This window comes from Lagenorhynchus albirostris, chromosome 2 (assembly GCF_949774975.1).
Source record: "Lagenorhynchus albirostris chromosome 2, mLagAlb1.1, whole genome shotgun sequence".
Classification (NCBI taxonomy): domain Eukaryota; kingdom Metazoa; phylum Chordata; class Mammalia; order Artiodactyla; family Delphinidae; genus Lagenorhynchus; species Lagenorhynchus albirostris.
This window is the reverse complement of record NC_083096.1, coordinates 186,057,826-186,081,997: the sequence shown is the minus strand read 5'-3', so window position 1 is coordinate 186,081,997 and position 24,172 is coordinate 186,057,826. Positions and strand designations below refer to the sequence as shown.

General features: G+C 65.9%; 1 protein-coding gene across 9 annotated transcripts in view; it reads left to right on the top strand.

The window, feature by feature from the left end:
• AGRN (agrin) overlaps window positions 1-24,172 on the top strand; it is a 32,750-nt gene that overhangs the window by 1,382 nt on the left and 7,196 nt on the right. For 5 of the 9 annotated variants that reach the window (XR_009539147.1, XR_009539148.1, XM_060141792.1 and 2 more), the window contains exons 2-23: window positions 1,028-1,289; window positions 13,036-13,083; window positions 16,479-16,694; window positions 16,900-17,124; window positions 17,213-17,437; window positions 17,623-17,829; window positions 18,905-19,123; window positions 19,198-19,392; window positions 19,544-19,744; window positions 19,827-19,975; window positions 20,061-20,166; window positions 20,887-21,003; window positions 21,086-21,250; window positions 21,406-21,549; window positions 21,656-21,780; window positions 21,853-21,958; window positions 22,050-22,364; window positions 22,444-22,581; window positions 23,031-23,158; window positions 23,313-23,427; window positions 23,507-23,626; window positions 23,744-24,091. Coding sequence is in view for 7 of the 9 variants with exons in the window: in XM_060141792.1 (XP_059997775.1) it covers window positions 1,028-1,289; window positions 13,036-13,083; window positions 16,479-16,694; window positions 16,900-17,124; window positions 17,213-17,437; window positions 17,623-17,829; window positions 18,905-19,123; window positions 19,198-19,392; window positions 19,544-19,744; window positions 19,827-19,975; window positions 20,061-20,166; window positions 20,887-21,003; window positions 21,086-21,250; window positions 21,406-21,549; window positions 21,656-21,780; window positions 21,853-21,958; window positions 22,050-22,364; window positions 22,444-22,581; window positions 23,031-23,158; window positions 23,313-23,427; window positions 23,507-23,626; window positions 23,744-24,091 (3,874 nt within the window). In the remaining 2 variants the exon portion in view is untranslated. Of the gene's footprint in view, window positions 1-1,027; window positions 1,290-13,035; window positions 13,084-16,478; window positions 16,695-16,899; window positions 17,125-17,212; window positions 17,438-17,622; window positions 17,830-18,218; window positions 18,400-18,904; window positions 19,124-19,197; window positions 19,393-19,543; window positions 19,745-19,826; window positions 19,976-20,060; window positions 20,167-20,886; window positions 21,004-21,085; window positions 21,251-21,405; window positions 21,550-21,655; window positions 21,781-21,852; window positions 21,959-22,049; window positions 22,365-22,443; window positions 22,582-23,030; window positions 23,159-23,312; window positions 23,428-23,506; window positions 23,627-23,743; window positions 24,092-24,172 lie in introns of those variants that run through there. The other 4 variants (XM_060141794.1, XM_060141793.1, XM_060141795.1 and 1 more) reach the window with 4 other exon arrangements.

Below are 24,172 nucleotides of genomic sequence, written 5' to 3'. Positions count from 1 at the left end.
CTTCTAGAGCCTACTGTGTGTCTAGGGGTGGGGGGGCGGGAGTTGGCCAAGGCTCCCCCACCTCCCCATGGCCACTGGAGGGTGGAGGGAGTCCCTGCAGATTTCTCAGACCCGAGGCTCCCAGCAGGGGCAGGCAGGTGGACGGGCCACCATTGTCTTTCATTCCCCATTCTGGAAGTCCTGGCTCCCCAGAGCTCCCGAGGAAAGGGGTGTCTTCCCAGGTGCAGCATGCATGGGCACGTATCCCCATGGACCTTTTCCTTTAGGACCGCCTGTTCTGACTGCAGCCCTCCTCCCCCCACCCCCAGCAGGCCGTGGGCGTCCCAGGGCCTGGTTTGTCAGAGCAGGTACCCTCAGGGCTCCAAGAGCAGAGTGGGGAGGGTGGGGCTGCCCTGTGCTGCCCAGGCTTGATTTTGAGGTTCACAGGCTGCCTTGACCGCACGCACTGTAGGAGCCTTGCAGGAGGAGGGCGTTTCACCTGCCGGGGGGCATGGTGTCTTTGCCCACCCACAGGGCTGCATGGAGCCCAGCTGGCCCAGAGCCCTGAGCTCAGAGCTCATCACCCTGAAACTTCATCATCCACCTTAGCTGCTCCTGGCTCTGCCCATACAGAATGGCCGGAGCAGTGGGTGGGACGATAGGGAGAGTGGGGCACGGAAGGCAGGCACCCCAGCCGGCTGGGTCCCCTTCCCGTAACCAGCCTGAGCCGAGAAGGACGTTGTTGGAATTGGGGTGGCTGGGGGTTGGGGGGCTGCTTCTGTTTGCAGGCCAGGTGTCCTAGTGTGTGACACACACGGGTGGGCAGTGGCATCCATCGTGTGTGTGCCTCCCTGCAGCTTCCTCCTGGGGGGCTGACCCAAAGATCTCCACACATCTGCCCAGGGTTTGGGTCTATCTACTCTGGACATCTGGCCCGAGCAAGTGAGGTGGGAAGAGAGGAAGAAGCCCAGGTGTCAGCCTCTGCGGCCACCCCTCCCCAGTGGGAAGAGGACCACTGACACCTGCGCACCCCCCGTGTCCACCCCAGGTTCGGGTCTGGCGGTACTTGAAGGGCAAAGATGTGGTGGCCCAGGAGAGCCTGCTGGACGGAGGCAACAAGGTGGTGATTGGCGGCTTCGGAGACCCCCTCATCTGTGACAACCAGGTGTCCACTGGGGACACCAGGATCTTCTTTGTGAACCCAGCCCCGCCGTACCTGTGGCCAGCCCACAAGAATGAGCTGATGCTCAACTCCAGCCTCATGCGCATCACCCTGCGGAACCTGGAGGAGGTGGAACACTGCGTGGAAGGTGCGTGAAGGGGCAGAGCAGGGGAGGCACCGTGGGGGCAGGAGAGAGTTTGCTGGCGGCGAGAGCACTTGGCATCTCGTGGTGCAACCTCCTTTTCTGAGTCCCAGCTCCCTGGCTTCCCAGCCGTCTCAGCTCCAATCTCTGATATAAGCAGCGCTCCCCACCCTGGCCCTGGAGATGCCACCACTTTTTGTCTTGGAGCCAAGCGAGTCCCAGCCCTGCAAAGGGACAGGCCTCCTCTCTCTTCCCCTCCCCCTCCGTAGTTCTGCACGCCCCTTCCTGCAGTTCCCTGTTCTAGGAGAGAGGCTGGGACCAGGTGAATGAACATCAGTTGTTTGTGTTCTGCAGAAGCCCAAACATCTGTTTAGACAGGGCCCAGATGTTGAGCAAACCCGTTGGGGTGGGGCTTAAGGGTTGTGCTGGAGGTGGGGCTACCCCACCATGTGTTCCAAGAGGCCTGTCATTTCTGGGAGGGGCAGTTATGTGGAGTGGGCTGCTTCCAGGAGTTTGAGTGGGTGTGGGATCCCCTCACAGAGGTACAGAACCTCTCCTTGTCTGCCCTCCCCATGCGTCCGTTCTGAATGGCCCAAGAGCATCCCTCCCTCACCCCAGCCTCTGAGAGGTGAGCAGGAATCACATGACCAGGGCTCACCCACCCACCTCAGCCCCGGCGAATCCCAACTGGGGGCTGAGATCCATGGCTGAGGAACGTAGCAGGGAGAACATAGGAACTGCCTGTCGCCCTCACATCCTGTCTGTCCCCTCATGGCTGCCTGGGAAGGGATGTACCGGAGAGGGCGGAGAGAGGAGAGAATGCTTCCTCCCAGGGCAGTGGGAAGGGTCCTTGACTTCCTGTCCTGGGAAGGTGACCCTGTCCCTCTGATTTGCTCTGTTGGCCAGCAGGGAAGTTCCATCTTCCACCCAACTTACTGCTGTGGTGCTGGCTTGGCTTTTGCGGGGTCCTGGGTGGTGGACTGTGCAGGGCGAGGGGCAGGACCTGAAGTGGGGAGCCCTGTAGCATCCTGCGCGGCCTGTAGTCCATTGCTCCTGGGGCTGTGTCCAGGGTCCCAGCCTGCAACGTCATACAGAGAGGCCGGCGGGGCTGTGTCACTGGTCCCTTGCATCACCAGCTTAGCTGAGGAGGTCCCAGCATGGCCCTCCCACCAGGTGAGGACTGGAGACCCTGGCCCTGCTCTGGAAGCTTGTGGTCTAGGGAAGAGATGGGAGGGTGGCATGGAGATGGGGCAGGCTGTGGGGTGTGATGCCCAGTTTTGAAACATGAGTTGGGGGCTAAGGAGAGGGTCAGGGCACAGAGAGCCCCCATTTCTGCAAGATCAAGAAGGCACATCACTAACTCTGCAGCTGGACGGGTCCAGCCTGAGGGTCCACGACTCGGTAACTGAGCCCTTCTGTGGGGTCAGAGGGCATGTGGCAGGAGGGCCACCCCAGGCAGAACAAGATTTGCCGTCTTGCCAGATCCTGCTCTACCCAGGCCAGGCCCTGGTTCCGGATACATCAGGCTGGGCAGAGGGACACCTGGAAAGGAGGGCCCACAGGGAGAGCTCCCAGCGAGACTTCACCTTCTGTGTGCCGGCTGCCCAGGATAGGGACCGGGCTAGGCCCCCAGCTCCAGTTGGGCCGGTGGGGGAGGGTGGTGCTGGGACCCACAGGCCAGTGTGTAGCAATGGGGTGAGCACCCAGAAGGGGCCGAGGCCACCAGAGTCTTCTGGGGTGGGCCTGCCAGGAGGAGGGTTTTGGGGAAGGAGGTTCATGGAGAGAAAAGGAAAGGAAGTAGCCTTGACTGTAGCTTGGAGCCTTGTGGTAGAGCCAGGGTGGAGGGGAAGCCCCCAGGGAGGGGAGGGGCCCAGAGTGAGAAGCTTGGGGTCCACTGCAAGGGGCCAGGGAGGCCTGGAAGTTTTGAGCCCATGACACGGATCCCTTCTTTGGAAGCAAACCGGGGCACCTTGAGGAGCAGGGGCTGCGGGCAGGGTGGGTGCATCCCAGGGACCCCAGTTAGATGGGGGTGCCTCCCCCTTGAGCCTCCCGAAGGCCTGAGGCAAAAGGCCCCCTGGAGCTGGGGCCGGGCTTGGGGAAGAGACAGTCCTCTCCCCACCTGCCCCAGCAAGGTGCGGCTGGGAGGAGGGCCCGCCTTCCACTCTGTGGGAGATAAGGGCCTCAAACCCCACTCCAGGCTCTCCAGGGAGACAAGGCCTCACCCTAGTGGGGGGTTAGGGTTAGGGATGGGCAGGGCTTGAACTAAGATGACCCCTCCCTGTCTGATTCTGACCCTGTTCTGTTCCTGGGAGCCCACAGCTGCCCCTGCCCCACAGGGCCCAGAGTGAAGGCCACTGATTTGTGGAGGTGACCCCAAGACCACCCAAGACCCCTGTCTCTAACACACCTCTCCCCGGCCCCCAAAAGGCCCACAGCCGCGAAGGTCAGGGGCACATCCTGCCAGGCCCACCTCCCTGGATGCCCCCAGCTCATCCCCACCTGGGCCCCAGCTCTACTGGGACTACCTTCCTCAGTTGCTCCCCCAGGGCCTGCAGGGTCTTCCTGGCTCTGGGCCCCTTCCCCAGCCTCCAGCCCCCAGGAAGCTCCTCCCCAATCCTCCGCCTGGGGAGCCACATTCCGAGCATAACTGAGACAGGTATGTGTCCCTCCCTCTGCGCCACCTGTGGGTGAGGGAGACGATGCTCTGCTTCAGAGCAGCCTCTTCAGGAAGGAGCCCCTCGCCCCCTGCTTTGTCAGGGAAGTGGCCTGGCCTCTTCCAGCGCCAGCCGCCCACGCACCATGAGCCTGCCCAGGCTGGAAGCTGAGCAGGCATCTCCTCCAGCCTTCAGCCACTTTGCCCTGGTCTGGGCAGCACCCATACACTCCCACCACCCTCCCCTCCCCCACCTTATGCAGACTGGTCCTGGGGCCCCCTGAAGCCCCTAGGAGGGATGCAGGCCTGGGGCCCTTCCCCAGGCCCTTCCCTGCCCACGAGGAGCCAGGAGCAGAGAAAGGAAGTGGTGTTTGCCCTCTCCAGGTCTGGCGCAGGGGCGGGGTCGGTGAGCCTGGCTGTGGCCCAGCTCAGCCCTGCCCAGCCCTGAAGCCCGGGGTCCTGGCGGCCGTGGCCCAGCCTGGCCAGCCTGATTCCAGTGAGCACCCTCCCTCCCTTCCTCCCTGCCAGGCCAGCCTTCTAGGGCCTTTGGGAAGGCAGTCCTATGTAGCTCAGGCCGGAGAGGTGCTGGGTCCCGGGCCGGCCCGGCACTGGTGCAGGCGCTACGGGCGCACTGTGCCCCCACGGGCTACACTGGGGCTCAGGAGGGATCACGTTCCAGTCCCAGGCTGCGGCTGGGAGCCGGGCAGGGGTGACTAGGCCTCTGGTGGAGTTTCCAGTGGGGAGGGAAGCTCCCCTAGAAGGGGCCTCTCCCCCCAGAGCAGATCCTGAGAACTGCTGTGGACTGTGTGAACTGTGGACTGCAGACACCCCCAGACAGGGACTGGCTCTCCCTGAAGCAGGGCGGGGGCAGGTAGAAGTCCAGAGGGAGTTTCCTGGGCGGGCTCCCTCTGCTGTCTGGCACTTAGCTTCTGTACCCCCAAGTCCTCTGAGCCTGTCCTACTCCCGCCACATTCCTCCCTGAGGTGGGAGGTGGCTGCTTCCTGTCCCTGTTTCCCTCTTCCAGACTGTAGGTTCTCACCCCACCCCTCCAGACCCGCCTAGCGCCCTCGGCCCCTCCCCCAGGCAGGCCCAGGCTGGAGGCTGCCCGCCCAGGCTTTCTCCTTCCTTCCAGCAGCCAGGGGTGGGGCATCAGCTCAGGTGGGGTGTGACCGCCCCCCCCACCCCGCCCGCCTGTCCTCTCCCCACCTGGGGGTCCGTGGTAGATAGTCAGCGCTAGAATGGCCCTGTGCCGCCTTTGTCTTCCCCTGGGCCCACGGTGGGCTGGCTGGTGTCCTCCCTGGGGCAGCCCCAGGGGGCTTGGGTGGGGGGCTGCTCCTGAAACCAAAGGCCTTTGGATCCAGTCCCTTCACTGCGCCAGACTGAGCTAGTGGAAACAGCTCTTGGCTTTTTCCAGACCCCACCCCATCCCCCTGCTCCACACCCAGAGAACAGCCCTGGTCTCCATTCTCCCCTGCAGATTGGAAATGCAAAAAAAAAAGTTGTTTTGAAACTGTCCTCCCCTCTCCCGCTGTCTATACTGGCCTCCCCCAGGGTGCTGGACAGAGTGGATTCCGGTGGGGCCTGCCTGTGCCCTTACAGCATCTCTGGGGGTGCTGGGACCCACGTGCACAGAGGAGAAATTAGATTCACCTGGTCAGGGCTAGCTGGCCCAGGTGTGGGGCTACAGCCCCCTGCCCCGCCAGTCCTACAGGCTGAGGTGGGGGGAGTGTAGAGGGTGGCATGGGGCTGCCAGGTAAGGTTAGCAGGGGAGTGGGCCCAGACTTCAGGGCCGTGGATCTAGCCAGAGGTCACTCTCACCATCACCCTGCTACAGTCAGGCCAGCTCAGCCTCCTCCAGCCTGCTTTGCTTCCTTCCTAAATGGTTAATTCTCCCCAGCCCCCTGAGAAGCAAAGCCTGCCCCCACCCCCATCACCACAGGAAGGTGGAAAACAGCTGCAGAAACAGGCCTCGCTCCTGCCCCTGCACCTGCCCCTGCACCTGCCCCAGCCCTTTGCCTCCACCTGCAGGCTCCAGGCCAACTGCCCTCCCTCCCCCCACAAGTTCTACCCTTGCCTAGAGGCCTGGGGTGGGGGGCGGGGGGGATGAAAGCTGGGCTCCGTCTCCTGTCCTGCTCTGCTGGCCCCAGCCGCCCCCCCACCATTGAGATAGGGGAACCATGGCTCCCCACACAGGCCCCCAAGGCCCAGCCGGGCTGGGGGCTGCAGGCACAATCGCTGAAATAGCCCCAGTAACCCTTGACACCCCAGAGTCCCAGAGAGTGCCCGCCTCTCATTGAAGAGCAACAGGGATCTCAGAAATGAGACAGCACCCTAGTGACAAGCACCCTGGTGACACTGATGCAGCTCATCAGAGGGCACTGTGCCCCCACGGGCTACACTGGGGCTCAGGAGGGATCACGTTCCAGTCCCAGGCTGCGGCTGGGAGCCGGGCAGGGGTGACTAGGCCTCTGGTGGAGTTTCCAGTGGGGAGGGAAGCTCCCCTAGAAGGGGCCTCTCCCCCCAGAGCAGATCCTGAGAACTTCCTCTGAGGAAGGCCCCCTGCCAGGGGCTGCTTACAGCTGGACCTGGGAAGGGGAAGATGGCCCCTCCCACTCCCCTCCCCACCAGGGCATAGAGGCATGGGAGGGGCCGGCTCTGTGTCCTCCCAGGCAGCCTGCTGTTAACAGCTGTGTGGCCTGCGCGTGCGCACGCGTGCCTGCAGCCTCAGGTGTACCAACCGGCACACGATTCTGACTGAAACCCAGCTGGGCTGTGGTTCCTGCCACCCTTGGATCAGCCTGGGGAGGGGACCCTGCAGGTGCTCTGCCAGCGGGCTGGTAGCAGGCAACCTTGGCTTGTGTCCCTGGGGGCCTGGGAACAGGGCTCCAGCCCTCTGCCCTCATATGGCTCCCATCTCCTGCCTGCTGCCCCAGCGTCCAGCTATGCCCTCCTCCCACCCACCCCATTCCCGGCCGAGGTCTGGGCCCCGCCTCCTGTGGGCTCTGCCTCTGGGTTTCAATGCCAGAAGGACTGTGGGAGGGACAGGAAGAGTCTCTGAGGCCACTTGGATTCCCTGTCGCATCTCGTGCCTGCCGGACCCTGAGTCTGGCACTGTTAGGGTTCGGTGTGGCAAGTCAGGAGAGGCTGGTCTGCCTCTGGCCTGAGGTGGGCCTGAAGCTTCCCTGCCCCTCCCATTGGCAACTACCTCTGGGCCGCCCCGCGCTGGCCCCGGCAGAAGCAGACAGCCTGTCCCTCTGGCCACAGACGCGGGCTTCCCGTGTACATTAGGGCGAAATAAGAGCACAGCATCTGGGCCAGACTGTGGCCTGTCCCTGACCCACCAGTGGGGAGCAACGTACGTCCACTTCTCTCCCTGGAGGGGAGGCGGTGAGGGTCGCTAGGGTCCATCTGAGAATCCATCCGTGGGTTCCTTCCTCAGCCACCCGTCCACCACGGCCCAGCAGCAGATCCTCACAGGGCCGCTGGAAGGGCTGCCGCTGCAGCCACCTGCACAGGGCCCTTCGAGGTTCTGGACGGGCTTTCCAAGGAGGCCAGGTGTGGCTGTGTGTTGAGGAGCGAAGGCCAAGGGGGAAGGGTATTCCGGGCAGGAAAGGCAGCACAACAAGGTCTGAGATGCAGGGAACAGCGGGCAGTCCCTGTGGCTTGGCTGCGGGGTGGGACAAGGCAGCTGTGGGCGTGGTGCGGGCCAGAGAGCTACAGCCCACGGGCTGGAAGAGGGGGACCCTCCTCTCTGAGCAGGAGCCTTCCCACCTGACGCTGCGCCTTGGCTGCTGGTCCCGGTCACCCTCCCCCACGGGAGAAACTCCGCCTGCACCCTGGCTGCGTCTGCAATCTCCTGGTCTTCCGTCTTTGCGGCTCTCTCCTGTCTGGCCGGTCTCTCTGCCCCTTTGTCCCCTGACTTTCTGGTTCCAGTTGGTGTGTCTGTCTGTCACTCCTCTTCATCTTGACATCCAGCCGGTCAGTACCTCCAGGAAGCACCGTCCCCCAACTCAGACCGTTGTGCTGGACTGTGCATCCCTCACTGCCTGGCGTGGCCCTCAGCAGGACACAGGGTCTCCACTCACCAGGCACTGACCACACGTGGGTGCCACCCTGGCTCTTCCAGCTTTCTCTTTCCTCCCGGAGATGGGCAGGGCCTGGCCAAAAGAGGTGGATTTGGGGCTGTCCTGGAGGGGAGGGACCGAAGGCATGGATCAGCTCCACCGCGGCCCCCTTTTAGGCAGGTGCCTACCGCCCCCCTCCTCTGTTCGTCTGGCGCCCCCTGGTGGCTTCAGTCTATGTCTTGGCAGGTGTCCAGGCCCTGGACTGGGCTCCCTCCTCCCAGCGTTCCCCAGGCCGGAGGACCCGCCCATGGCCCCTGTCGCCCTGAGGCCTCACCAGCCTGGCCCCTCCTGGCCTCCTGCAGCCTCCTGAGCCCGTTCTCCCCCGGGCCTCTGTAGTTGCCTCTGTCCGGAGGTGCAAACCCCTCTCCCCATCCTTCGGGTCTCTGTACAGATAACCCCCCCCACCGCCGACCCTCCGACCTCTAGTGCTCTCTCTGTCACAGGGTAACCTCCCAGGGTGCAGAAATCCGACCCGACTCGGGACACACCTCCTGCACTGCGCCTACCCCCGGAGGAGCTCAGACGGGCTGCTGAGGGAGGCTGGGCCCCGGGCAGGGTGAAGGCTGAGTAATGAGGGAGGAGGGAAGCCAGGGGTCAGCGGCCGCAGCTGCCGTCCAAGCCGCCAGCGGTCGCCACCCTACGAGCTGGCCCTGCTGAGCCCCGTCCCCAAACTCTCACTCAATCCCACCGCCCGGCGGCGCCGGCTAACCGGCAGAGTGTGGGCCCTGCCCGCGGGGCTGGTGGGTGGGCACACAGCCAGCGGACTCAAACCTGGGCGCCTCCCGGCCTCGGCCTCACCTGAGGCGGCGATCGGGGCCCGGGCTGGACGCCGCCTCCTTCCCAGCGGCGGGCCCGGGTCCAGCAGCGACGTCCCGCCGTGAAACGCCCATTGTCTGCTGAGGCCGAGGGGGAGGGGACGGCCGTAGCCTGAGACCAGACACCAGGAGGCCGGGGCTGGGGGAAGGGGCCGCCCTGCCCCGTCCTCTTCCCCTCCCCCACCGGGGCGGCCAGACACCTGTGACTCCGGGCCGCCTGGCGGCCGGCGCTCGACTGTTCGATGCGCTTCACACACAAGCGGGATACCCTCGAGGTCCCGGCGGTGGGGACAGGCGGACCGCGCGCTGCGCGGGACCAGCCGAGGCGCCGCCGGCCGCGAGGCCCGACATTAAAGGTGTGTGCGCACGCGCGGTGTGTGCTCGCCGCCGGGAGGGCGGTGCCGCCCCACCCCCACCCCCTGCTTTCCGGGGGAGCTGGGCCCGGCCCCTCCGGAGTGAGGGAGGGGTCATCTGCGTAAGAAAGGGGTCGGCGGGGGGCCAGTAGGTAGGACTTCCCATCCTCTCTAGACTCTATTCCCCATCTTCCTTCTCAGGGAAGCACCTGGAGGGGCGCAACCACACCGTGTACTTGGGGGCACGCCCAGTGTGTGCTGTGTGACTGAGGGGCAAGTTTTGCATTGCATGAGGGCGTGCAGTGTGTATGCACGCAGGTGAGTGTGTGACACCCAGTGCCTGTGCAGACTTGAGTGAGTGGGTGTACATGTATCTGCGTACGTGAGACCTGGGACATCGAGTGCGTGTGTACACATGTGAGCAGTAGCATGTTGCTGCGTGTAAACCCAGAGGGGGGCCGATTCTTGGCTCGGAGCACCCTCTGTTCCTGGGGTCTGAGCCTGCGTGGCCTGGTCAGGGCTGAATGATTTTGAGTCTGAAGATCCCAAAATAGCCCGGGTAGCCTGAGCTCCCCTCCCCCAGCTGGCTCTGAGGCCTCAATGGCCCTTTGTCTCTCTGAAGGCATCCAAGCCCTGTGGGGGCTCAGGCTCGGGCTGAGGCTGGGAGGGACCGGGCTGCATGTGGGTCCCCTTTCCCCAGGCCAGACCTGACAGGCCTTGCGCACCGCCACCACCACCACGTGAGCCCTAAGTCCAGCCCATTTGCTGGCAGAGTCCAGGGTCTCTGCCTGGGGGAGGCCTGCCCTGCCAGCACGGGCTCCCCCTGATCCCAGGGCTTGCCCCTCCCACACTCTGGTCCCCTTGCCTCCCCTCCTCCAGCAGGGCCCACCCATGATGTCCCAAGCTGCAGTGGCAGCAGCAGACAGGGCTCCTGTGCGGGTGTGTGCTCAGTGCGTACGTCTGTGGTTTAAACCCTGGCACTGTCTGTGGGCCCCTCCCTGAGTGGAGGGATTCCAACTGCAGTCCTGGGGGCTGCAGTGAGAAGTAAATGGGAAATGTGTCACTGCCTGGGCTCACCACACCAAGTTCTGGGCTGTGGGCCAAGCTCTGCCCGGAGGAGATAAAAAGTCAGACCCTGCCCTGGGTGCTCCAAGTCCGGGGCATTGCCACTCTCAGTGTGGTGTGGGCAGTGCCAGGGTGTGATGAGGTGAGGTGAGGGGGTGGGAGGCTCCCCTGAGGAGACAGTGAGGCCAGCCAGGGGCAGGGTCTCCAGGTGGGCTGACAGATTGCTACTCTGTGTCCATCGCGGCCCGGGGTGGGGGGGGACCACTTTGTGTATTGACTTTTCCTGCAAGGTTTCAGTAGACCCTCAGGTTCCAGGGCTCCAAGAGGTTTGAAGACCCCTGCTGTGGATGATTGGGGACCGGACAGGGTGGGCTGACCCTGTTAGGATTTGGTAGTGTGTCTGGGCGCAGGACTGAAAGGAGTCCAAGGAGATGGACCTGAAGAACTGGGTGCTGGCTGGCAGGTGCTTGACGAGCAGGGAGTGAGCGAGGTGTGTGTGGGAGGACTCCAGGGACATGTTTGTGAGGCAGCGGCACACGTGATGGGGAGGACGGGAGTCCCAGGTGGGCCGCGCGCCCTGGCCCGCTGTGACGTCAGGGTCTCGACGTTCCCGGAAGGCCTCTGGGGGGCGCTCCAGGCTTGCGGTCTGGACCTGGAGCCCCGCGACTATTTGCATAACGCTCATTTACATGGGACTCATTTGCATGATCCTGTCACCTCGCGGACGCGAGTTGGGGGTGTGCGGATGGTTTGAGGTGCTGCTGTCAGGTCCTAGGGAGGGGTGGCGCACCCTCTGAATTGAGCCGAGCCTACTCCCCACCTGTGTGTATGTACCTGGAGACGCTACCCCCACAGTGCCGGGGTCGCGCCAGCGGGGGCAGAGACATTGACACGCACACGCGGTAGCACGCAGACCGCAGCCCAGAAACCGGGTCCTTCGTGCAGGTCGATCCCCCCTGCGGGGACACAGGCAGACCCTCGGACACTCCGCCGCGCCGCCGCTCACACGCACAGCCCAGCCCAGCCCAGCCGGGTGGGAGCGGGAGGGGACCCTGTCCCGCCCACCTACTCGACCCCACTCCGCAGCCCCCCACCCCGACCTCACACTTGCCTTCTCTCCAGCGCCAGCCTCCGCTCCCCCTCATCTCCGGCCCCGACCCCAGCCCCCATCCCGACCTGCACCCTCCGCAGCCCCAGCGCCCCACCTCTGCGCCCTCCCCGGCCGCCGCGCCCTTCCAGCCCCGGTGCCCCCAGCCGACCCCCAGCGCCCGCAGCCTCTGCGTTGTCTTTTGTGCCGTCGCCCTCCCGTCCTCATCCGCCCGATGCTCCTTGCGGCGCGAGCCGCGACTCCCCGCGGACGCTGGGGTCCCCGGAGGCGTCTTCCTTTGTCTCAGCTCCCCGCCCTCCCTCCGCGGCGCCCCTCGCCCCTCACTCACCGCCTCGGCCCCGGCCTGGGCGCGGGGAGCGGGCGCGGCCCTCCGCGGCCGGCTCTTTCTTCTCTCTCTCCGGAGGCGCGCTCGCCCCTCCCGCTCGCAGCCGTCGCCGCTCCCGCCTCTGCCGGGGACCGAGCAGCCGGGACCCGCCGAGTCCCGGGCGAGGGGCCGCTCGCCGCCCTTCCCACTCGGACCGACTTCTCCTGGGCGGCCGCGCGGGCACGATCCGGGGCTGCGGGACTCCCCGAGGCTGGCTCCGGGAAGCCCGAGCCCCGCGGAGAGCTGCTGGCGCCTCCGGCCCAGGCCCTGGCCGGTGTGGACGGCAGGGGTGGTGCTGGCCCTCGGTTCCTCGTCCACCTCCCTCCGAGCCCAAACTTGGGATTTCTACTCCGGGAGAATTCTGCACGCCTCCCTTTATGAGCCTCAAGGGCTGTGGAGGGGGCCTGGCGCCCCCCCCACTCCCCAGCTGTGACTGGAGCTGAACTTTGAGAATATAGCTGCTGTCAACTGGCCCAGGGGTCCAAGAATGGGGCGAGTGGCACCGAAGAGGCCCAAGGGCACCCCGTGAGGACCCCCACGCCTCAAGAGTGGGGGCTGAGGATCCCGGGCCATGCCTCCACTGCCGCTGGAGCGGGACCCCCGGCAGCGGCGCGGGCTCTCCCTGCTGGTGCGATATTTCATGATCCCCTGTAACGTCTGCCTGATCCTCCTGGCCACCGCCACGCTCGGCTTCGCGGTGCTACTCTTCCTGAACAACTGTACGTCTGTGGGTGTGGCAGCCTCCTGGGCCCAGGTGACCCTGCCTGTCTGCTCGCTGAGGTCCCCTGCCTCAGCCACCAAAGATTAGGGGACAGGCAGGGTCACAGAGAGGCCACCAGCTGTGACGTGGCTCAGATGGGCCGCTGCATCTTCTGGGAACACCTGGGTCGTTCTCTGGATGCCTGGGCCCCCCGAAGGCTGTCTGTGGGCTGGGGGGGGGGCAGGGGCCGGCCCACATCCTGAGCTGCAGAGACAACTTTCGTTGGGGGGGGGGTTGGGGGCAGCTGGCTACGCTGGGAATGGGGGCTTTGGCAGGACCTGGGGCTCATCTCGGGAATAGGTGGCTGCCCACACCCCTGCCACTGGGCCTCCCTGACAGGTGTCAGACCATGATGATACAGCCAGAGGGGCAGAGGAAAGCCAGGGAAGGGATGTGTGCAGGCAGGGGTGACCCCTCCAGGCTGGACAATGGGACAGGCTATGGAAGGACTGGCTCGGGCTGGGGAGTGGGGGCGGGGGTTGCCTGACTTGGAGATTTGTTTTTTTCCAGACAAACCTGGGACCCACTTCACGCCAGTGCCCCCAACGCCTCCGGATGGTGAGTGAGGGCTCAATTGGTGACAGACTGAGCTTGGCAATCTGTGCCTGGAGGGGCGGTGGCACTCTTGGTGGTCAGGGGGTCATTCTTGGGGCGTGTACATCAGACATGTAGCTGTGTCTGGAGCAGGAGGAGGCTGGATGAGGGAACCTGGATCCTTCCTGGGGAGTCCACAGTGGTGGACAGCAAAGGGAACCTGGGGTCCGCAGTCCCTGGGCCTGGCCCCACCTTGGCCTCAAAGTTGGGACTGACTTAGTGCTGGAGCCCACGGGTTGAGAGATGGGTCAGAAGATGTGTACAGAGGGCGTGGGGGGCCAGGGGCTCGGGGAGAGGGCCTCAGCAGGACCAGCAGCAGCTGTCTGAGGAGGGATGGGCGGGTCTGTTCCTGGACTGAGCAGGCTGGGCCTGGCCTCCTTGACCTGCTCTGTGGGCTGGGGCCCGGCCTCCCTGGGGGGCTGCTGTAATTAAGCTAATGTGAGCGGGGAAGAGAGGAAGCTGTCAGTGCCTCCGGAGGGCAGGGGAAAGGGGTGGCCTGAGGTCCTCTTGGGAGAGGGGGCTGCTCCCAGGTCTGCTTTCAGTGCCTGGGCCCCCTGCTGGGCAGGCACGGCCCAGGTCCCTGGAAGTACACAGAGGGCTGTCCATACATGGGATGGGCCATGGGAGGGCGCAGGTCTGCACTGGGCCGGGGGTTTGGGCCCAGGACTGAGCCTCTCATAGGCTGTGGACAAGAGGCCTGGAGCTGGCTGGGTTTAAACACCTTCCTCTCTCCCAGCGTCCTCAGCCTTCTCTCCTCAAGCCCCAAGGCCTGCTGTGTCTCTTTTCCTTCACACATGCATTGGCGCGCCCCACAGCCTTCCACACGGGCCCCGCACCTGCCCTCGGATCCCATCACACATTTCGGGACAGCTACCCCACATGACCATCGTCATCCCTCCCAGGCGCACACACAGCACATTCTTGGTCACAGGCAGGGCTCAGGGCACGCGCTCCATCCTCCAACCTACCCAGGTCTGGGGAGAGAGTTAAATATACCCACTCCAACCGGCGGAGGCTATAAAAAGCCACCACCGCCTCCGGCATCGCACACTGTGAGGGAGCCTTGGGCAAGGAAGGAGTGAGGCTCCTTCAGGAGGGCAAGCATGGCAGAGCCCCAGAGGTGACGCTCAAGGGCCGGGAAGCTTGCAGGTCTCTGGGCGCTCCACCTGCGCTAAGGAGGGGCAGCCTGCATGATGAGGGTGCAAGTCTTGGAGGACGAGGAACCTACTGGTCATAGAGGAGTAGGTGTCCTTGGCCCAGGGGTCAGGACCTTGGGTGGTGTCCGGCTGGACCAGGGTGACCAGAGGGAGAGAGAGGCTTGAGCCCGAGGGGCAGTGCGGTGACCAGGTCCTCGGCCATGGGGTCAGGACCCTGGGAAAGACCTTGATCAGCAGGTCCAATTGAAGCCAGATAGAGCAGCCAGCCAGACGGGGCAAGTGCCCCTGGGTTTGGCCTGGGGGTCCCCAGGGCCTTGGGCAAGTGAGGGCTGAAAGTGAGAGGAAGTGCTAAGGGGAGAGAGAAGGAGACCGCGGGAGACGGAAAGTGAGGAGAGGGGCTATGAGTAGACAAAGTGTTGAACCAGGACAAGGGATGCCCCATATGCTAGCATCTCTTACTGCTCTAGTCATCGCAGTGGCTGACCCCCCACCCGGCCCAGAGTGGAGTGCTGGGCCTCTCCAGGCCTTTGCAGGTATTGGCCCATTTAGCCTCACAACAACCCTGGAGGGTAGGTTCTATTGTCCCCATTCACTGGAGGAGATGCTGAGGTAGGGCGAGGCTGTAACTTGCCCACCGTCACTTGGCGGGTGAATGCAGGTGGGGCAGCCTGGCTCCAGGATCTGATGAAGCATCTGCGTGGGTGCCCAGATGAGGTCGGGGGAGGACGGGGGGGGGGGGGTCTGCAGGGAGTTCAGCCTGGGGTATCCATGCTGGCCCCGCCCTTGCCTCCAGCCCCCGTTCACTCAGCCCGTGGGGGGTGGGGGCAGGGATTCCCAGACAGACTCGCGGGAGCCTGGGGTGGGCTGTTGCTATGGTGACAGCGCCAGCTGCCTGTGCTGCTCCAGACCCCCCCGGAGTTGAGGCTGCTTCCTCCTGCCCCCCTGCCTGAGCCTGCTGGGAGGTGATGGGGGGCGCCCCCCGACCCCCATAACTTATTAATGATAAGTGGACCCAATTAAATATTTATTGCATCCAGACAGCCGCAGCCGGTAATGGGCCTGCCCCGCCTATGGGGGTGTCACCCTGGGTGGGAGTCCTGAGGAGTCAGTCTGCCCGCTGCCCTGACACTGTGCCCAGGAGGGCCTGTCCTGACGGCTCTGCAACTCAGTGAGCGCGTGTGCGCTGGCGACACTGCAAAGTTGAGAACTACAATGTTTAAAGAAGAAAACAGTCGGGTCCGCAGGGCCCGGTGTGCTAGGGTCCCTGAGGAGGTCATGCTGAGTGTGAGGTGGGGCAGCAGGGCCTGGGGAGGGGGTGGGGGCGGCGACATTTCCTGAGGTGGGGGCCCAGGAGGATAGGTGAGGAAGGATGAGGTGTGTGGGTACCCGCGGGGCCCTAGCGAGAGATTGCAGCTGGGAGGCCACGAGCCACAGCAGAGCACGGACCTGGGGGAGGCTGGCTGTGGGGACGTGGAAGGTGGGGGAGTGGGCAGACAAGAACCCAAGTGGGGACAGGCCTGAGGAGAGGGGAGGCCTCCAGAGAAGCCGGAAGGGGAAGAAGTGAAAAGAGAGGGGTGGGGGCCGGCAGGGCACTGGGTTCTGGGCCGAGGGTGGAGCATGTGACCTGACCTCAGATAACCCCACCCCCTGTCCTGCAGCTGTATGACCTCAGGCCGGTCCATGAAAGGCAGAGGAGCTGGTCCCTGGGGAGGTGGCAGGGGCCAGGTGTGGGCGGGGACACTGGAGCAGCTCCCAGGGAGGGGGCGGGGCGGTCCGGGGTTCTGAGGAGTAGGTCACAGTCGGAAGAGGGGCTTTGATTTTGAGGTGGGGATGCTGATTCCCTGTGATAGAGTCGGCCTGGGGGCTGTCTGTCTGTCCTCTGTGTGGGGAGTGGGTCAGGAGCAGATGCAATGCCCCTTCCACAGTTGCGGGGCTGAGGGGGGCGGGGGCAGAGAAGGCTCTGCGGGGGGAGGGAGGTTGTTGAGAGGGGGAGGGCACGAGGCCCTGGCTGTGATGGGCGCACCCGGGGTTCCTGTGAGCGCCAGTACGAACATGGGTGGGCACGCATGTGCATGTGTGACCGTCCGTGCAAGATCCTGGCAGGTGTGCGGACGTTGGACTGTGTGCATGATGACCGTGGGCCTGGAGGCGGCAGGGGCCGGGCCCCTACCCACCCCGTCGCGTCTTCCGCCCCACCCGCAGCGTGCCGAGGAATGCTGTGTGGCTTCGGCGCCGTCTGCGAGCCCAGCGCGGAGGAGCCGGGCCGAGCCTCCTGCGTGTGCAAGAAGAGCGCCTGCCCCAGCGTGGTGGCGCCCGTGTGCGGCTCGGATGCCTCCACCTACAGCAACGAGTGCGAGCTGCAGCGGGCGCAGTGCAGCCAGCAGAGGCGCATCCGCCTGCTGCGCCGGGGGCCCTGCGGTGAGTGCGGGGCGGGGCCTTGGTGAGGGGGATGCAGAGGGGCGGGGACTGTGGTGACGGGGGTGGGGCCTGCAGTTGGGGGGGCGCGGGGGCGGGGCTGGAGCGGGCCTGAGTGAGGAGGGATGAGGAGGGCGGGGCCTGCGGTGAGGGGGTGCGCGGAGGGCCGGCCGCCGGCCAGTGTGACCCCACCCTGCTCCGCCCACAGGGACCAGGGACCCCTGCTCCAATGTAACCTGCAGCTTTGGCAGCACCTGTGCGCGCTCCGCAGATGGACTGACAGCCACGTGCCTGTGCCCTGCCACGTGCCTCGGGGCCCCCGAGGGCCCCGTGTGTGGCAGCGACGGCACTGACTACCCCAGCGAGTGCCAGCTCTTGCGCCAAGCCTGCGCCCACCAGGAAAACGTGTTCAAGAAGTTCGACGGCCCTTGCGGTGAGCGCTACCCCTGCGCGTGTAGCATGACCTCAGTCAGTGTGTGCACACTGCGGCAGTGCCCTGACCTCCGCCTTCCCGCCCCCAGACCCCTGCCAGGGCGCCCTCAACGACCTGAGCCTCATCTGCCGTGTGGACCCACGCACGCGGCGCCCGGAGATGCTCCCGCGGCCAGAGAGCTGCCCTCCGAGGCAGGCGCCCGTGTGTGGGGATGATGGGGTTACCTACGGTAACGACTGCATCATGGGCCGAACCGGGGCCACCCGAGGCCTCCTCCTCCAGAAAGTGCGCTCTGGCCAGTGCCAGCCTCGAGGTGGGCGGCTCCTGGGGGAGGCCCGTCCTGGCACTCTGCATGACCAGGGCCCCGCCTGTCCCCACCCTCCCCTGCATGCCTCATGGGTCCCCACTCATCACCTCGTGTGCCCGTGGGTCCCCGGCACATCCCAGCGTGGGGGCTGGCGTGGTGCTCTGGCTCCTCTGATCTCCTTGCCCCCCCAGACCAGTGCCCAGAGGCGTGCAAGTTCAGTGCCGTGTGCCTGTCGCGCCGAGGCCGCCCCCGCTGTTCCTGCGACCGTGTCATCTGCGATGGGGCCTACAAACCCGTGTGCGCCCACGACGGGCACACATATGACAATGACTGCTGGCGCCAGCAGGCCGAGTGTCAGCAGCAGCGCAGCATCCCCGCCAAACGCCAGGGCCCGTGTGGTGAGCACCGTGGGTGGGCTCCGTGCTGCGAGCAGGCTGGGCCGGCAGTCCCCGCTGCCTGTCATCACATGCCATCTCCATCCTGAGTCATGCTTCTCCTCCCTGGGCTTGTGGGCGACAGCTGGTCACTCTGGGGAGCCTTGGCAGGGCTGTTGCCCGTCAGCGGGCTCTGGGGAGGTGGCATCTGTCAGGGACGTGCCTGCAGCACCTGGGAGGATGTGCGGCAGAGGCAGGGGTCCGTGGGCAGGCTCCCTGGGACCTGCCCGACAGCCCTCAAGTCCTCCGGGTGCCACACTCTTGGGACACACAGCCCCCTTAGAGGCAGCGTCTCAGTCGGGCTTCGAGGGACCAGGAATGGGCAGAGACAGCGCGTCCTGAGTGGACTGGGGCTCTGCCCACCTCTACCTCCGTCCCCGTCGGCCGGTCTGCCCATCTTTCCGGTCTCTCTTTCTGCGTCTGTTTCCTCTCCTCTGCTCTCCCTTCCCTCTTGGGTCCACCTCTTGTGTCTTCCAGCCTGACCTGCTGGCAGGATGAGGTACCGCGCCTGCCGCCAGGAGCCCACAGCCCGAGGTCTGCCCCCCGCGCGGCAGGGGGGGGTGGCTCGCTGCTGCCTGGCCTTGCGGTCCTCAGAGCAAGTGGACAGACACCTCCTCCCCCGTGTGGCCCTGGGTGTGGCTCTGGGTTGCAGACTCCTCCCCCCACAGAGAGAGCACCCCCGCCCCCACGCATGGGTGTCCCAGGGCTGCTGGTGGTCAAGGGTCAGTGGCCTGGGTGGGCTGGTAAAGCTGGCCCTCCCACCAGCCCCTGAGACCAGTCCAGACGCTCCTGCGTCTAGAGGGCAGCCCCACCCCACACTCACGCCGGGACCTGGGGCCGTCTGAGTCTGTGTCCCTGCCCACGTGTGTCCGCGTCTGTCCCTTTCTCTGCTGTGTCCTGCGCATCCCGCCCTCCTCCTGGTCCACTCTTCCCACACCATCCCCACCCTGGGAAAGGGTCTGCTGCGTGGGGCTGGGGGCTTTGCGCGTCGCCTGGGAGAGCAGGTGGGGACCCTGCTGAGTGCCCACATTCTCCCCAGACCAGCCCCCGTCCCCGTGCCGCGGGGTGCAGTGTCCATTCGGGGCGATGTGTGCTGTGAAGAATGGGGAAGCCGAGTGTGCGTGTCAGCGAGCGTGTTCAGGCATCTACGATCCTGTGTGTGGCAGCGACGGCGTCACGTACGGCAGCACGTGCGAGCTGGAGGCTACGGCCTGCGCCCTTGGGCGGGAGATCCGGGTGGCTCGCCGAGGACCCTGTGGTCAGTGGTGGGTGAGTGGGTCTAGCTGGGGGGTGGCCGCCCTCGCCACTGTGGTGATGGAGCGTCCTCCCCAGACCGCTGTGGGCAGTGCCGCTTTGGAGCCCTGTGTGAGGCTGAGACCGGGCGCTGCGTGTGCCCCTCCGAGTGCGTGGCCTCGGCCCAGCCCGTGTGCGGCTCTGACGGGCGCACGTATGCCAGCGAGTGTGAGCTGCACGTGCACGCCTGCACACGCCAGATCAGCCTGCACGTGGCCTCGGCTGGACCCTGCCGTGAGTGGGGCTGGGGGCGCCTGGCGGGCTGTGGTCCCGTGGCCTTGGCTGGACCCTGCCGTGAGTGGGGCTGGGGGCGCCCGGCGGGCTGTGGTCCCGTGCCTCCTCCACCCAGTATCAGCTGACCCCCGCCCGGCCCCGCCTTCTGCAGAGACCTGCGGAGACACAGTGTGCGCCTTCGGGGCCGTGTGCTCGGCGGGGCGGTGCGTGTGTCCCCGGTGCGAGCGCCCTCCGCCCGGCCCCGTGTGTGGCAGCGACGGCGTGACCTACCGCAGTTCCTGCGAGCTCCGCGAGGCGGCCTGCCAGCAGCAGATGCAGATAGAGGAGGCCCGGGCGGGGCCGTGTGAGCAGGGTAGGCTCGGGGGCAGCTGGTGTGGGCTGCTGGGCGCCAGCCTCGGCCGGGACCCCGAGATGACCTGGCCTCCTCCCCACAGCCGAGTGCGGCTCGGGAGGCTCGGGCTCTGGAGAGCACGGTGAGTGTGGGCAGGAGCTGTGCCGGCAGCGAGGCGGCATCTGGGATGAGGACTCAGAGGACGGGCCGTGCGTCTGCGACTTCAGCTGCCAGAGCGTCCTGAGGAGCCCGGTGAGGCCCCCCCTCCCCTGACTCCCACTGGGCAGTGAGGCAGGAGCCGTGACCGCCCACACCTGCCCTGACACCCTTCCTGCAGGTGTGCGGCTCGGACGGGGTCACCTACCGCACCGAGTGTGAGCTGAAGAAGGCCAGGTGTGAATCGCGGCCAGAGCTGTACGTCGTGGCCCAGGGAGCCTGCAGTGGTGAGTGGGCGTGCGGGTGTGTCCGGCTGTGTGTGGGCACACATGTGCCTGTTCAAAGGTACGTGTGCCCACGGGTGTGAGGCTTGTGGGGGTCCATGTCTTGTTCGAAGTTGTCGCGTGTATGCTGTGGTGGGCGTGTGTGAACACGTGTATCGTGTTTGCAGTGTGTGCTGTTAGTGTATATCCGCATTTGTGCAGCTGTGGTGCGTGGACGTGTGTGCCTGCCGGTCAGCAAGTGTGCACTGAGCACCTACTGTGTGCAAGGGGGCATCAGTGAACCAGCGAGGCCCACCCTCCGGGCGCTTTTTCTTCTGGGAGGAGACTGATGGTGACCGGCAATCGTTGTATCTTTGTGCACGCACAAGTGCTCCTGTGTGTGTCTGTGCGCGGGGGAATGTGGTGTACCTGTGTGCCTGCCACCTTGCAGAGGCCTGCTAATCCGAGCGAGTGGCTCTGGTTGTATGTGTGTGCACGGGGCTTCACGTCCACGATCTGTGGGCGTTTCACATGTTGCTGGTACTCGGTGTGCAGACACGTCATTGTTCTCATGTGCGGTATGGGGTTCCCGCCTGTGACCCGAGCTGCAGACCCATGGGCCCTGGTGGGAGCCGGCATCTGGAGGGCTGAGTGGTGAGGGCGGGGGCGGTCGAGGCAGAGGGGCCGTGCCCAGGTGGAGCGTCTGGCCCTGCCTGGCATCCCAACCCCTGCCCCTCCCTGCAGCCCCCACCTTGGCCCCGCTGCTGCCTGCGGTTCCCCTGCACTGCGCTCAGAGCCCCTACGGCTGCTGCCTGGACAACATCACTGCTGCCCGGGGCGTGGGCCTGGCCGGCTGCCCTAGTGAGTACCCGAGCCTGGCCCTGACCCGCAGCCAGGCAGAGCCACGCAGCTGCGGTGACCCTGCCTTGCCCTGGCCTCGCAGGCTCGTGCCAGTGCAACCCCCACGGTTCCTACGGTGGCACCTGTGAACCGGCCACAGGCCAGTGCTCCTGCCGCCCGGGCGTGGGGGGCCTCAAGTGTGACCGCTGCGAGCCCGGCTTCTGGAACTTCCGTGGCATTGTCACCGATGGCCGGAGTGGCTGTACCCGTGAGTGACGGGGCCCACGATCGGTCCCCAGCTGAGCACTGCTGCCTGCCCACCCTGTCCCTGCTTTCCTCATCCCCCCTGGCAGGGGCTGGGCCAGGCCCTGGAGCCCGCGGGGAAGCCGGGCACAGGTCTCAGCCTCTTCTCCTGCCTCCCAGCCTGCAGCTGTGACCCCCAGGGGGCCGTGCGGGACGACTGTGAACAGATGACCGGGCTGTGTTCCTGTAAGCCCGGGGTGGCCGGACCCAGGTGCGGGCAGTGTCCAGACGGCCGTGCCCTGGGCCCTGCTGGCTGTGAGACAGGTGAGGGCCAGACCTGGCACTGCCCCTGGCCCCCTGTGCTGGGGATGAGGCCGTCATAGGGACGGGGTTTCCTGAGCCAGTGGGCTCTCCCGTGTCTGTGCCCCAGACTCCCCGGCACCCAAGACCTGTGCTGAGATGCCTTGTGAGTTCGGGGCGTCCTGCGTGGAGGAGGCTGGCTCCGCCCACTGCGTATGCCCAACACCCGCCTGTCCAGGGGCCAGTGCTACCAAGGTGAGGGATGGGTAGTGTGGAGGGTGGAGGGGTGCGGAGGGCCCCCCCCAGCATCCGTGTCCTGTGCCCCAGGTCTGTGGGTCAGATGGAGTCACCTACGGCGACGAGTGCCAGCTGAGGACCGTCGCCTGCCGCCAGGGCTTGGGCATCTCTATCCAGAGCCTCGGCCCTTGCCAGGGTAAGGCCTCACCCACTGCCCCGGACTGACCAGGAAGGCCTGACCCTGCTCTGACCGCCGGCCCGCCACCTGGAATCTCCTCTCCTTACAGAAGACATCACTTCCGGCCCCCGTCCGACATCTGCCTCTGTGGCCCCCTCAGGGCTTGACCTGAGCAAGGTGCTGCTGCCTCCACCCGGCGCCCTCCCCCCGGCTCCCAGCAGCACTGCTCGACCCGCATCGCAACCTTGGACCACTGCCAGCGTCCCCAGGACCGCTGCAAGGCCTGTGCTGACCATGCCTCCCACGGCCCCCTCCCCGGCAGCCAGCCTCGCCACATCTGCCTTTGGCGAATCTGGCAGCGCCGATGGGAGCGGCGACGAGGAGCTGAGTGGTGACTTGGAGGCCAGCGCGGCTGGCTCAGGAGGTGAGCACAGGCTCCGGGACGTGGGGGCAGGGCCCAGGAGGGCTGCCTCTGGGGCTGGGCTCAGACGGCACCTCCCCAGGACTCGAGCCCCCTGAGAGAGACAGCGCTGGGACCCCCGGGCCACCCATGGAGAGGGCGTCCTGCTACAACTCGCCTATGGGCTGCTGCTCAGATGGCAAGACACCCTCACTGGACGCAGAGGGCTCCAACTGTCCTGGTGAGTGGGTGGCTGGGGGCCTGGGTGGAGCGTGTGGAATGGCCTGGACACATCCAGAGATGCTGTCTCTCCTCCCGGCCGCAGGCCTGTCCAGCAGGTGGGCACCCAGGCTTTGTGATCTTCTGATTTTAGCACACATGTGCAAGCGGTCTTGGGGATTCAGTACATGCACACGTAACGTGTGTTCTCGGCCCCCGCACACGCGTGGGTGCCCAGGACCCCGTGGCTAACCTGTTTTTCCTGTGCAAGCCGGCCTGGGGCACTGCTCCGAGGAGTCTGTCTGGTAACCGACGCCAGCCCTGCCCCGGGGTCCGCACTAACCTCATGACCATCTGACTAACCGCCACCCGCCCTGCACCCCGCGTGGCTCACTGCTGGGGCCTGTGCCCACGGCTGGCCCAGAGGCCAGGCAGGTGCCGGGCAGGACCTCACTGCTCCCTCCCCCGCAGCCACCAAGGTGTTCCAGGGTGTGCTGGAGCTCGAGGGGGTCGAGGGGCAGGAGCTGTTCTACACGCCGGAGATGGCCGACCCCAAGTCCGAGCTGTTTGGGGAGACGGCCAGGAGCATCGAGAGCGCGGTAAGTGTGGGGCCGTGGCCAGGGTGGCAGCCCCTACCCAGCCACTGGCCTTTTTCCCAGGACAGACCCAGAGAAGCGCTGTGGGGGCGGGAGGAGGGCCCAACAGTCCAGCCTGGGCAGCTTCCCGGAGCCCCAACTCACTCTCCACCCGCAGCTGGATGATCTCTTCCGGAACTCGGACCTTAAGAAGGACTTTCGAAGTGTCCGCCTGCGGGACTTGGGGCCCGGCGACTCCGTCCGAGCCATCGTGGATGTGCACTTCGACCCCAGTGAGCCCCCACCCCAGGCCCTCCGGGAAGTGGGGGGCTGCCCTGGCCTCCACCATGCTCAGGGTCCCTCCTCCACCAGCCACAGCCTTCAGGGCACCCGATGTGTGCCAGGCCCTGGTCCGGCAGATCCAGGCATCCAGGCGCCGGTCACTGGGCGTGAGGCGGCCTCTGCAGGAACACGTGCGGTTCATGGACTTCGGTGAGAGCCTGGTCCGGCCGCCAGCCACGGCTTGTCCCCACCCTCCGTCCCCCACGCCGCGCACTGCGCTTGGGATCCCTGCTCCTTGCGGATCCTGACAGCTTCCCCTACCCCCAGACTGGTTTCCTGCGTTCTTCACGGGAGCCACCCCTGCTGCAGCCACGGCCAGAGCCACCACTGTGGCCCGCCTGCCACCTTCAGCTGTGACCCCTCGGGCCCTCTATCCCAGTCACACAAGCCGGCCCGTCAGCAGGATCACAGTGCCCTTCACCGCGCGCCAACCCCCCACCCCTGCCCCTAGCCGTATGCCTGCACACCGGCCCTCGCCCCCAGGCATCCTGCAGCCCCCAAGGCCCTGTGACTCCCAGCCCTGCCTCCACGGGGGGACCTGCCAGGACCAGGGCTCAGGTGGAGACTTCACCTGCCGCTGCACAGCGGGCAGGGGGGGCGCTGTCTGCGAGCAGGGTAAGGTCATCCACGCGGGGGAGGGGCAGGGAGGCAGAGGGGGCCAGGTTGGGGAGGGCCGGGCCGCCGGGAGTGGGGGGC